Source organism: Apaloderma vittatum, unplaced genomic scaffold (assembly GCF_000703405.1).
Source record: "Apaloderma vittatum isolate BGI_N311 unplaced genomic scaffold, ASM70340v1 scaffold753, whole genome shotgun sequence".
Lineage (NCBI taxonomy): Eukaryota > Metazoa > Chordata > Aves > Trogoniformes > Trogonidae > Apaloderma > Apaloderma vittatum.
This window is the reverse complement of record NW_009708331.1, coordinates 734-13,548: the sequence shown is the minus strand read 5'-3', so window position 1 is coordinate 13,548 and position 12,815 is coordinate 734. Positions and strand designations below refer to the sequence as shown.

General features: G+C 46.2%; 1 protein-coding gene across 1 annotated transcript; it reads left to right on the top strand.

The window, feature by feature from the left end:
* Positions 1-3,200: 3,200 nt before the first annotated feature.
* Positions 3,201-12,251, top strand: RQCD1 (RCD1 required for cell differentiation1 homolog (S. pombe); the record flags this gene model as incomplete). Its single annotated transcript, XM_009866503.1, has 7 exons — positions 3,201-3,380; positions 4,429-4,544; positions 5,846-5,955; positions 6,563-6,672; positions 7,581-7,679; positions 10,856-10,947; positions 11,882-12,251. Coding segments are annotated over 7 exons (876 nt in total), but the record flags the coding sequence as incomplete, so codon positions are not given.
* Between the last annotated feature and the right edge of the window lie 564 nt (positions 12,252-12,815).

The window sequence follows — 12,815 nt, the reverse complement described above, 5'->3', positions numbered from 1 at the left end:
AGGGGCTGATGTTCAGGCTGGCGGGAGTGGAGCGGAGCCTTGACCTGCTTGAGTTTAAAAGTGAAAGCCGAGGTTGAAGTGTGTGGTTATTTCATCCTACTTCCCATCTGGAGCGAGTTGGTATTTTGCTTTGCACCTCTCCAAATGCATGTGGCCTGTGTGAGACTTCCCGGAGCTGGGTGAGTCCCTGGCGTGGGTTGGGTTTGGGAGCGGTGCTGCCGGAGCAGCAGTGAGAGCTGTTTGCAGCTGATCTTAGCTCAAGGATCTGCGTGGACTAACAAGCAGACCAGAGCGAGTAAAGTACTTAAGAGCAGAAGTTCTCACTTTTGAGATCTTCCTACTTTAAGTGCTTGTGACTTTAAATTGGTTATTGGACTGCTGGCAAATACTTGTGATTTAAAGTGTTGCTTTCTGGAGCTTAGAAGGGTGTGCAAGATCATAATGAACTCCCTTAATCAGCATTTACATTTTTTATAGCAGTGTAATTCCTAAGTGCTTGTTGAAATGCATGAGGACTGTTGTATCTCCCATTAATCATCTATCTGTGTCCTAGTTACTTCTCTGTAAATGGATTTTTAAATATTTTTTTTAAAGACAGATTTAACAAAATAATCTGTTTTGGGAATAGAAGCCAACTTTATTGTGGAACTAATTTGAATATTTATTTAATTTATAAATAATCTGCATCACCTGCTATTCTACATTGAAATGCTTCCTACCTCAGTCAGTATCCTTAGACTAAAGGTGACAGAGGAGGGTGTTCAGCTCTGGAAATGTGCTTGGGAGCATTAGTAGGGTCATGAATTGCCTCCCTTCGGCTGTTGTGAATGTCGTTGTGATAAAGCTACGGTAAGCCAGATCACTGGTCTTTACAGAGTGGTGCTGATGGCAGAGCAGTCTCTTCCTTTTCACACCTGAAGAGAGCAGAACGTGCTAGAGGCTCAAGAACAGGCGAAAAACTGTAAGTGTAGCCATAACTAGTAGTGAGGTGTTGAAAGCCCAAGTGAAACCAGCTATTTTGCTGCTGCTGCTGCTAAAGTTCAGAGTTGGTTTTGGTATTTTCGAGTTAGCGATCTATCAAAATAGTTTAGAGCACACCTATCTAGTCCATATTCTGCTCTGTTTGACCAGTACTTTTACCAACGTGCCTAGCAGCAACTGCTCAATTAAGAAGAGAAAGCCGGTTGCCTAAAGCCAGTTTATTATATAGTTGTTGGAGATGTAACCAGGCATAAATGTTTGAGGCAATGCCATTTCTCTTGAGACGTTTACAAGATATTTCATGATGCAGAGGTAGCTGGTTCGTGGCCGCGTTGAGATACAGTTGGCAACTTTTGCTTCTCCTGTGTGCAGAACAAAGTATCTGGCAGGGTTCTCTCTTGGAGCTTGCAGGATTTGTGTAGCACCCTCGGGGTTCCCCAGAATTTTAGGTCTTAGAGGGAAAAGGGGAACAACAACAACAGAGTTGGAAACCAGGAAAAAAATGTCTTTCAATTTAAAACAAAATGTAGAACCTGCAAAAAGCGGTTGATTCTGACAAAGGCAGATATGGGACATCATAAACCTAATTGTGTGGAAAATCTACTCAGTGTTCTCTAGGGATCACAAGCACATGATTTTGCTTTTAAAGAGTTGATGTATTTAAGCTTACAGGAACTGAAATTTCCACTGAGTCTAGAAAAATAGATGGAAGCTTTAGATAACACAATTATAACAACATTCTTGCTACACTGCTTGTCACTCTACCGTCCCAAATAAAAACAAATGAGCTCTGTTCATTCTCCCTCTCTGAGCTCCAGTGTAGGGTTTGCTGTTGGAGAGCGCGATAAATTTGTCAGGATTACCAATTCAGTGCGAGGTTCTGGAAAAAAAAATTGAGTAGACAAGAGAAAAAAGAGAATAGGAGGAAAGATGAACAGCTAAAAGAGTGTTTGAGCCCTAGAGTATAGGGACTGGTAACGGTACGTTGGTTTATATATAGACATTTAAGTTAGGTAACTTGATCAAGTGGCTAGAGGAGAGAGAAATCCCACAGCTGAGGAAGAATCTCTTTGGACGTGACTATGGAATATAACAAGTGGATGAAGGGAGGAGGGAAACCTTTGCAGAACTAGAGACAGAAGCTCTGGAGGTGTCTGCCAAAGGTTAAGAGGTCTCCCTTCATCCCTCTTGAAGTTCTGGGAGCCTCCTTCAGGCAGATGGTTTCAGATTTGGTTCCAGCCGCTTGCGATTTGTGAACTCCTTTGTATTCTCCTCAGTGATGAGCTGCTTATTAGTAGCGTTGCTGTCAGTGAGGTACAGGCGATGCTCTCACATCCGTTGTGGTGAGCACATGAAGAGTTTCAGTTTTAGAAGGAGGAAAGAAAAAAAAAAATACAGTCCATTCTGTGTTCACAGCCGTGACTGCCCCGAACACGTGGGGCTGCTGAGCTGGTTGCCTGCAGGCTGGCTTGGAGCAGGGGCGTACCGATAGGGCTGTGCTTTACTTGAATAGTAAACAGGGCGATGGAATGTTTGAATGGGTTCTGAACTGGCTTTTAGAAGTGCTCACATGGGAAGTTTTAATGCTGATATTTGTCTTCCACAAGATTTTCTGTCTGATTCACCACACTCTCTACTTAGGAATTCTGCGGAGCGTTTGTTTTGCACCTCAAACTTTCACTGAAAGACTTTTGCCTTGCTCTCTCCACAGACTGTGCTACGACTCCACTGTCCCAGTTTCCTTCCTGGCCCTTTCCTTCCCTTCCCAGTCCTCCCTCTCTTTATGACTTGAAAATCTGTTAGTGCTGTCTCTTCACTGATGTGCCAAGAAAGACAGAAGAGAAATCCTGCATTTTTCCTGAGCAGTAGAAAGTGCGCCTTGACTGTGAATACAGATCCACTGTTCTCTGGGTTGATTTTCAACAAGAATTATTGCACAAAATCAGTCTTGAAAAGTTCCCTTTGGCCCTATGCATGTAAACAAGGTACATAGGAGGACTGCCCTAACGAGTCGGTCCAGAAAGTCCAACCTTTGTGTTTCAAAGAGGTGAAATAATAAGACTGATCTAAGGAAGGGATCCATGTCTTCCTGCAGCTTTAGTTCCTCCCTCCCGCAGTTGTGAGTTTTTTGAGTGCTTCTTTGCTTACCTGCTGGTTTGTGGGAAGGGTTTGGGTGAAACTTGGATAAAATGGCTTAAGTTTTCTTGTTTTCTTCCCAGCCTGTGCCAACAGCGCTGGCTCAGGTTGACCGGGAAAAGATCTATCAGTGGATCAACGAGCTGTCCAGCCCCGAGACGCGGGAGAACGCGCTGCTAGAGCTGAGCAAGAAGCGTGAGTCTGTGCCTGACCTTGCCCCGATGCTGTGGCACTCGTTCGGTACAATTGCAGCCCTCCTGCAGGTAAGTAGGGCTGATGGTGACTTTATTCCACACATTTTTATTCCAGCACATTGCAAACGTCTTGTGTCCGTGGGGCAGAGCTGGGGAAGCTCCGATGGGGTCACTTATTGCCATCGCTGGGCGTATGATGTTTGTATTGTGCAGTGAGGGGAGCAGATGTGGGAAACCCATTTACCATTATCTCTAGCAAAGCGATGTGTGCAGAAACTTAAGTTTTCTGATTAACTTATGTAGTTGGAAGGGGAACAGGCAAGTTCTTGGTTGTATGAGTTCCCTGTGGATCACGTTGTGCTTATTTTCATGCAATGTCGTAGCAGAAAAATGACAGTGTTAATGTTTTGTTTTGTGTGAGCTTGAGCACTCCCTGGCTACACTCGCAGGGAGCCTCCTGAAAGCGGCATGGGAGTGCTGCTCACTGCTTCAGAGATCCTTGCAAGGGAATGTCCCTGCATTTCACATGAAAATGAGTGGCTCAGCTTGTCCCTGGGCAAGCTACAGCTGACAACTGGCTGTCTCTCAGTGCTAAATCTAGTCAAAGCAGGAAAGAAGAGGATTCAGTATTGACAATGTCTAACTGTTCTTGGAGTGGCCCTGAAACAAGTGAAGAAAATTAGAAGGGAACTCCAGTTGGAAGCAGGCAGATTTCTGAGCCTGATTTCTCCCTCTCAGCTGCTTACCCTGCATTGAATTAGAAGAGCACCGACAGCTACAAATGAAGAGAGTGGATGTGCTCTCCTCTAGGCACAGGAGCAGCACTCCTCTTCAGTTTAGAAGTTCAAAACAAAGCAGTCCCTACGCTAGTAAAGAGACAGAAAATCAAATAAACCCCTTTTCACTAAAATTAAAGTTTGAATGCATTTTGGTGAAATTACCTTGTCAAATTAACTCGGATCCAGCTCTGCCCTTGCCTCGTGGCCATCATGTAACTTCAAAGTGATGCTTGATGAGAGCAGACTGTCATCTCCTGTTACCAGAGTTGGGCAAATGCTTTGATGCAGCTTTCTGGTGTTTTTCTTCTTTTAACTTTTCTTCATCTCTTATTTTTTAGGAAATTGTAAATATTTATCCATCAATCAACCCTCCAACTTTGACAGCCCATCAGTCCAACAGAGTCTGCAACGCTTTGGCTCTACTACAGTGTGTTGCATCGCATCCTGAAACGAGGTCGGTGTTTCCAAGTGTGCGAGTTTTCTGAGGTGTTGATGTCAATGGCTCACCCTGTCTTTTGGATTCCAGAAGCACTAAGCTCCCTTTTTTTTTCCTACGAAGAGGAATGAGCTTGGAAGATAGGCAACTGCCTGCTGCTTTCACTTATTTGCACAGATTATCAGGATGACAGCTTTGTGGTAGTCCCAAAATGCATTGCATTCCCTGGATCATCCCTAGATCCTGCAAATTCTCAAAACACTGGGTTGTGGCAGCTCCTGGGAGCTCAGCCAGAGATAAGGGTGCCTTTGTGCTCAGTGCTGTCTACAAGATCCTTGTTTTAATGAGCTTACAGTTATTTAGACCAGCAGTTTTCAGTTATTTAGACCAGCTGTCCAAAGGGTGGAATGAGCAGCACTGTCCTTCTCAGAAACAGTGTGTGGCAAAGGAGCAATAGCAAAGCGATGTCTGGAGTCATCAGCCAGTGCCTGGCTTCAGGTTTTCTCAGTCTATGTCCAGCTCATGTCAGTGGGGGAAAAGATGATGTTGGTTCAGGCAAAATCAGTAGCTAAAATTCAGAAGAAAGCTACCCAGGGATCTGTGATCGCAAGTTTCTGTTCCTGCCAAGAAGAAAGTGCTGCCTAGCTGAAGTTGGTTTTTGGCTGCTGCAAAGTAGTGTTAAACAGCAACCCTACGTGAGATGATGTTCAAAGAAATAGCGTAGTTTTACACCACATACCTTTACATTTAAAGTTTGAAAACTGAAAACAAAGGAAGAGTGTTGGATGATTGTGCAAGGGAGCTGCTGTCTGCTAGCAGAGTAGTCTCCAGGTTTCTGCCATTTCTGATTTTCACCATTGTCAGAAGGCAGTGGGAGGACTCTTGGGGAAAGGTGTCGGACTGTTTAGACTGTGGTAGTGCTTAGAGATTAACCAGTCTGGATTTATGTTATGCAGATGCTTTGCACATGCATTGTGGTGGATTGTCCCTGGCCATGGGAGCCTGCAAGGTGAAATGCAACAGTGAATGTGCAAAGGAGAGGATCTGGGTGTCAGAAAGAGGTAATAAAAACAGCGGGATATGCTCTGCTCCTGGTCAGTTGGAAGGAGTAACGCAGGTAACTGACAGAGCAGGTGTTAGGCATTTTGTACCCAGAATTCATTCTCTGATGGAAAGATATGAAGCAAACTGATACTTTCGAGGAGCAGCAGCAATGGTGTCCATCAGGAAACAGTCTGAAGCTCTGCATGGTCATGTTGGATTGTGTACTGGCTCTGTTTTCCTTGTCTCTCAAGCTGGATGTTCTCCCTTTACTGCAGGTCAGCTTTTCTGGCAGCTCATATCCCGCTTTTCCTGTACCCCTTCTTGCACACGGTCAGCAAGACACGTCCATTCGAGTACCTGCGGCTCACGAGCCTCGGGGTGATTGGTAAGCAGCCAGAGTAACGCTGGAGCACTGGTTTCTTCTCAAGTTGGATGCAGTTTGTGCTGTGGCTATAGAGATCTGCACAACCAAAATGACAGATCTCTCTGTATTGGGATCTTCTGAGTCCTGTGGTATTAACAGGAGGAGCTGCTCCTTTTCCGTCAGTTGTGAAGGTCGATTCCTCTTGATGTGTGGGACCTGGGCTTTTCACTAATAAGAAAACAGTGAAGTCGCAAAAAATGTTTCCTGCAAGTAGAAGCACTTGCAGGCCTGTTGTGCCTTCACCCTCAGCCCAGCCAGGTAGACTCTGGATGGGTGGTTGCACACTGGGCTGGCTTTGAGTTTTTGTCATTGACTTGGGTGTGTTTGCCTTGTCTTCCCCATACCTTTTTTTTCCCCTTTCTTTCTGCCCAAAACATTTCTCTTTCAATGCATGAAGTAAGAGGGTTTTTAAATGCATTTCTTCCCAGGGTTTGGTGTGGGTGGCATGATCCTTTTGTGTTTGTGTTACCACTGGGGGAGAACCAAGAATGCATCCTCTTTCTGTTAGAAAAAACAGTCCCCAAACAATTTCTCATTTATTGATTTTTGGTTTTATTTTTCCTTCAAGGGGCCTTGGTGAAAACTGATGAGCAAGAGGTGATAAATTTCTTACTGACAACAGAAATTATCCCCCTCTGCTTACGCATTATGGAGTCTGGCAGTGAACTCTCCAAAACGGTACGTACTCTTTTTGTCTTAATTAAGACATGTTGTTTATTTCTGATTGACCAGGCAGCCAGTAACCTGCAGAGATGGTTTGTGTCCTACTGCAAATGCTGGGGAAATTCCAAGTGGAGTTTTCACCTCTTCAAAAAAAATCCCCATGAAACTAAGCTGGAGGTTCTGAGCTTGGTAGTTTTGCTGGGAACGATCTTGCTGCTCTCAGTGCCCGTTTCCTCCCTTGCAGCCCTGCAGAGTAACTCTCAGGGCTGAGCTGGATCAACTTTCTTTAGCCTGAGAGAGCAAATGCTGTAGCTACGCCATGCAAAGGTTGGATGGCAGTTGTTAATGGTGGTCACGGGAACGTTCACCACACTGGACCAGTTTGTTGTCCCCTCTGATGAGGGGCTCCTTTCCCCCCTGAGCTCAGATCTGTGGTCAGACTGGCCTGATGACCCAGCTAGGCTGGCCACAGGTTTTAGTCTGTGTGTGCTTTTCTGGTGAATCTACTGATTCTTCCAGAAAGCCATGTGTCTCGTGATGAATTGGTAAAATTCAAGATGAAAATTGAAATCAGCTTGCCATCTAGATGGCAGGGCCAAGGGACTGATCCTTCCCCTGTTTCCTGCTCTGTGTCAGAGTAGTGAGGCTGTCCTGAGCAGCTCAGCAGTAGTTGCTGTCTCCTGTAACCTGCATCCAGTCATCTCGTCCGCGCTGCTTTGTGTCCTTCTCTTTAGCCAGAGATGCCAAGTCCTGAGTTTTCTTCTGGCTTTAAACTTTCACTGAGGAAAGCATTTGTTGCCTGCTGAAAGACCTTTCAGCCCTCAAATTGTCTTGAAAAGAACACAGCACAAAGACTGTCCCTTTTTGGCATAGATAAGTTGTTTATGTTTTGTGTTTTTTCCCCTGCTTTTACCCCGTTCTAGGTTGCTACATTTATTCTTCAGAAAATCCTCCTGGATGACACAGGGCTAGCATATATCTGTCAGACTTATGAGCGGTTTTCCCATGTTGCCATGATATTGGTAAGATTATTTGTTTCCTCTCTTTAAAAAAAGAAAAAAAATATGCTCCAGCAGCCAGCTTCTTCAGCAGCTGTTTTACTGCTCTGTGGATGGAGGCAAGTTTTTCTTGGGCTTATTATTTGAGACTCTGCAGTTCTCCACTTCCACATGTTTCTTGTGTACATCTCTGGTTTGTATGTCAAGAGAACATAATATCCCCAAGACAAACCAGGTAAACATCTCTGGAGAAGATAAGGAGTTTTGTATTGGATATGAATTGATTTGATTTTATATAGGAACAGTCACAGCGCTTGGATCATTTCCCATCTCTGTCTCCCACAGTGGGTTCAAAGAGCAGCAACTTGAGCAAAGGAGTAAGAGCAGGGCAAGCATATATGATACTTGGCCTCATGTCTCACAGCTGCCAGGTATATTCAGCTTTGGATTTCTGGGGCTGGTTGGGGGTTTTCTATGCAGTAACCCCCGTTGTTTGTCCCATCCACCCCTTGAACCCATGGAAACTTTTTTTTTGCCTTCATGGTGTCCTTTACCAAGGAGTTTCACAGGTTTCCTGTTCGCTGCCTGAAACCTCCTTTTTAAAAGCTTTTTTAACTTGTCGAACCTGGCTCCTACTAGTTGCTGCTTATGACTCTAGTTCTTGTGTTGGAACACAGAGGGAGCAATTTTTATCCATTCCCTGTCCCCGATGAGGGAGAAGTTACACATAATTTGTTCAACCCAGGAGTAATAACCCCAACTTGAGCTTTATTATCTTGGAGCTCCCTGAGGGGAATACATGTCTGCCCTGGCAGAGCTATTGTTGCTTTTTAAAGAGCAGTCTCAGGAGAAGAAAATGCAGCATTAAGTGCTTTGCAATGCTAGTTCTATGCCTAAATGTTGATGCTTTCCTTGTGAATATTTATTTGTCTGTCTGTTTTCCCAGGCGTAAAAAAAAAAAAAAAAATTCCTCCTAATGCACCTACAGATGGCACAATATGAATGATTTTGAGCTGATGTCCGTAGTACCCAGTGTGATGCGATTTTTGTATTCAAGCTTTGGTGAAAGTGCTTTGATGAAGGCTTGGGGGCAAAGTGAAGGACACAATTAGAAACCCTAGAGTAGGGAAGAAGACCAGGGAAGAATCTGTAGCTGGGAAGGATCTGGACATGGAAGCATGTGGGCATGTAAAACTGTGTTAACTGGAGAAAAAATCCTAGCTGTGCTATAATCCCGCAACTGGGTGAAGCGCTGACATGATTAATATTCCATAATGCCATGGAGAAAGGTGGAAATGTTCATAGACACTTCTGTTCTCTGATCTGAAAATTTGGAATTGTGTACCCCTGTCTCATGAGGGTGATGATTTACTTCCCTGTCTCCTGGTAGCTGAGGGAGATATTACACAACTATTAGATGCTTGAGCAAGTTAGTATTTCCTGTCCACGAGGGGTCTGAAGAACTCTCTGACTTGTCATTCTTTATATTTCAAATAAATATTGGTACCCTGGAGAATTGATAAGAACAGGAAGCTTGCAAAAGGGTAGATGAGGGGAACCTGCTGTCACGACCAGATAATGTGACCCCTGGTCTCTCTCCGGACTGCAGCTTAGCCTTGGGATACCTGCAGGAAAAATCAGAGGTGCAACCACACGGACAATTGAAAAATGCAAACTGTTTATTGAGCAATGAGGAATGGGAGTGTGAAAACTTATTTGGTATTAAAGGGAAGTAGAATGATAAAGAGAAAGGAGAGAGAAGAGAGGAAAGGAGATAGAAAGATGGCCACAGCAGTGTCCTGTGACTCGGTAATTCACTTTTTATAGAGTTTGGAAAACCTAACCCCTTTTAAAGGTGGAGTCTGCATTAATTTCTACGCAGGCGCTGTGGCATCTTCTAGAGGGTTCTCCAAATGACTTGGAAGGGTTGTCTGGGGGAGTTTCTGGTGCTCAGGTGCCCCTCTAACGTGTCTGACCATAGTTTCACCTTCCTTTGAGCATGTACGATTTGACTTGATTGCTTTGCTCCTTTGGTTCAAGGGGAAGCTCTCACATTGCTCCGTTTTTGTGGCACAAACAAGCGGTTTATGGTTAAGAATGGAACATACAAGGGGGAAGTCAGAAGTGGTCCACTGTCCCACCTCTGCAGGGCCTGTCCTCTCTCTGGGGTTTCCCATCAATGAGCTTCTTTAAGCACTAAATATAAGTGGTAAAACAGATATTTTGTGAAAAAGCAAACACTTGTTTAAAGGACTCTGGCTGTTTGCTGCCTTCTTTAGTCTCTCCCACCTGCTAAGTGCTAACTGCCAATACAGGCTGTATTATATACATACGTGAGAGACCTTTCAGCTTGTTTATTTATATATATATAAAAATAGAGGTGGATTTGGTTATGAGGAAAATGGTTAGTGCTAGCCAGTGTAGCTAGCTGTAGCCCCCTGTAGTTTTACAGGGGAAGGAAACCCAATCTGTTGGGTAGATTGTTCTTTTTATTTCAAACAAACATTGGTGTCCTGGGGAATTACCCCATATACAGGAGGAAGCAGAATGTTAATCTCCTTCAGAGCAGCCACGCTGTTGGCCAGGCTGGGTGCGTACAAAGGTGCAAAGTCCCTCATAGTGTGAGAAGTGGAGGCTGAGACAGGGTCTTACTTCCCAGTAATGGCTTTAATGAGGGGATGCAGCAGAAACAGAAAATACAACTCGTAGGTGCATGGCAAGACCAGACATGGATCTTAGCATATGTGGTAGGAGTGAGCCCAGTCCTTCAGCGGGGCTTCCTGCACTGTTGTTGAAATGAAAAGTGTGGAGAACAGGGAGTGCTGCAGACCTTGGGAACACACCTCACAGCGTGACTCAGCCTGAGCTTGTCAAAGAATTTGGGATCCTCCACGAGAGTGAAACTCTGGGTTCTCTTTAATCTAATGAAGACTCGGAGCATAAAGCAGTCCTGGGGAGGTAAAATCCAAATAGAGGCGAGACAGAATTCTGCAGGGAGAATCCTTTCCAAGACATGGCTAGCTGCTCTTCTCAGGCTTCTTGTCAAGCAGAGCGCTGGGCTCCATGCAGGGCTGGCTAAATGAAGGGTAATGGGCTGGGATGCGTGGGAAGCCAGAGGGAGTGGTCTTTCCCAGTCCCTGCTGATGGTGAAGCTGTTCTTACAAAGACTTTAACTGGTGATGCTGGCCTCTGTCAAACAGGGTAAAATGGTCCTGCAGCTCTCCAAGGAGCCATCGGCGCGGCTACTGAAACATGTCGTCCGCTGCTACCTTCGCCTTTCCGATAACCCCAGGTAAACATTTTAGGAGTTTGGGCAGGGGCTTCTCCCACTCCCTCGGAAGTGCAAATCTCCACAGTGCCCAGCCTGGGGAGGGTCAAGGTTGCTCGTCTGTCCTTATGTCAATCCTAGCTCAGTGTGGAAAATGGGTGGGCTTTTTGGTTGGTTTGGGTTTTTTTCATTACTAGTCCCAGGAGCTTTTGTGGTGGATACAGTGAGTGGGGCTTGTGCAGATTGGAGCTGTGCGGGTTATGACTGCCTGAGCTCACATGGAGCTTTAATTAATGTCCTGGTTTGAGCTGAACACAACCAATTCTGTTCAGTGATTTTACTTTTCAGCTTAGGGCAAATAAGACTGTTAAAGGATGAGCGAGCCTTGCTGCTCCCTCTGTGGCTCCCTGGTGTATTGCCACTCATCACAATGTTATTGGTCCCACGCATTTGTCAGCGTTTAGTGGCCGGCCCAGCCCTTACCTTCAACAACTAGGTACAAGGGAGGGCCTGGGGCAAGGTGCGCTGTGCTCTCCCTCTTCTGCATCATGTGGGCTGTTCACAAGAGAAGCCAACAGTTGAGGAAATACGAACTGATTTTGTGCAGGGCGGTTGGACCTTTAAAGGTCCCTTCCAACCCAGCCCATTCTACAGTTCTATGATAATCAGCAACTCTGCCCAAACTCATGTTTGTTGTCTCAGCCTCTTCTGGCGTTGCTCTTGACTGACGGGTATCAGGGCACAGGGGTTGGCTCGATGGGCTCTGGCGTGAGGAATGGGAGCTGTGCTGGCCGACTGAGCACCACATGCTACAATGGTGCTGCTCGGTGCTTTCCTGGGCTGGCTCTCCGGGGAGACCCCCCCCAGGTGAAGGAGCGCCCAGTCCCCAGGGGGTTTTGCTCCCCTCTTGCCCCTGTGAGTTTATTTGTTGGGCCCCGTTTCTTGTCTCTTGATGTAGGGCACGTGAAGCTCTCAGGCAGTGCCTTCCTGACCAGCTGAAGGACACCACCTTCGCCCAGGTCCTCAAGGATGACACCACCACAAAGCGCTGGCTGGCTCAGCTCGTGAAGAACCTGCAAGAGGGTCAAGTCACTGACCCACGGGGCATCCCCCTTCCTCCGCAATGACTGCTGGGGGAGGTGGGGGACTGGGGAAGAAACAGCTCAGGTTTACAAAGAACCAGGAACAGGTGACCTCTTCCGCAAGAAACGGCGTGCCAGCTGGCTGCTGGCCTGTCGGATCATCCCACCCAGCCTAAGGGCTGCTCTGTAGCAATGCAGCACCGCCTCCAGGGATTGCAACACCAGCAAATGCTGATACTACAGCTTAGGGGGAAAAAAAAAAATCAATAAAAATAATCTGTAAAGATCCCCATCCCTCTGGGAGGCTTGGCTGGCATCTCCCTGCCTGGCGGCGGGGGGAGCGCTGATGTCTGCTCTTGTAGCTGGCTCAGCCTCCACCCAGGCGGTGCGTGACACAGGGGTGTGCGTGCCACATCCCTCCAATTCCTTGTGACTTCGGGTTTACACATCTGTTTAGATGAGTGAGCTGAATAAAAGCCAATCCAGTTGTTTTATCCTGTCTTAAGACTGCAGGTTAGCCCAGGGACAGCTTTCTTCCCTGCCAGCACATCCTTGCTCCTGGCTCTACACCCAGCTGGTGCAGCGAGTGTCTCTCCCTTTTCTTGGGCATGGAGGCAGCGGCCACTAACTGCTTGCGGTGAACCCATGCATCCTAAGATTTATTCCTGGGGCTTTGGGGGAGGAGAAGACAAGGATTGTGTCTGTTGTACTGTAAATAATTCGCTCCTGTAGCTAACCAGGGGCCAGGAACTGACCTCCCATCTAGCCCAGCTTTTGCCTGCCAGGGCTCAGGCTGGCTGGTTGAATGGA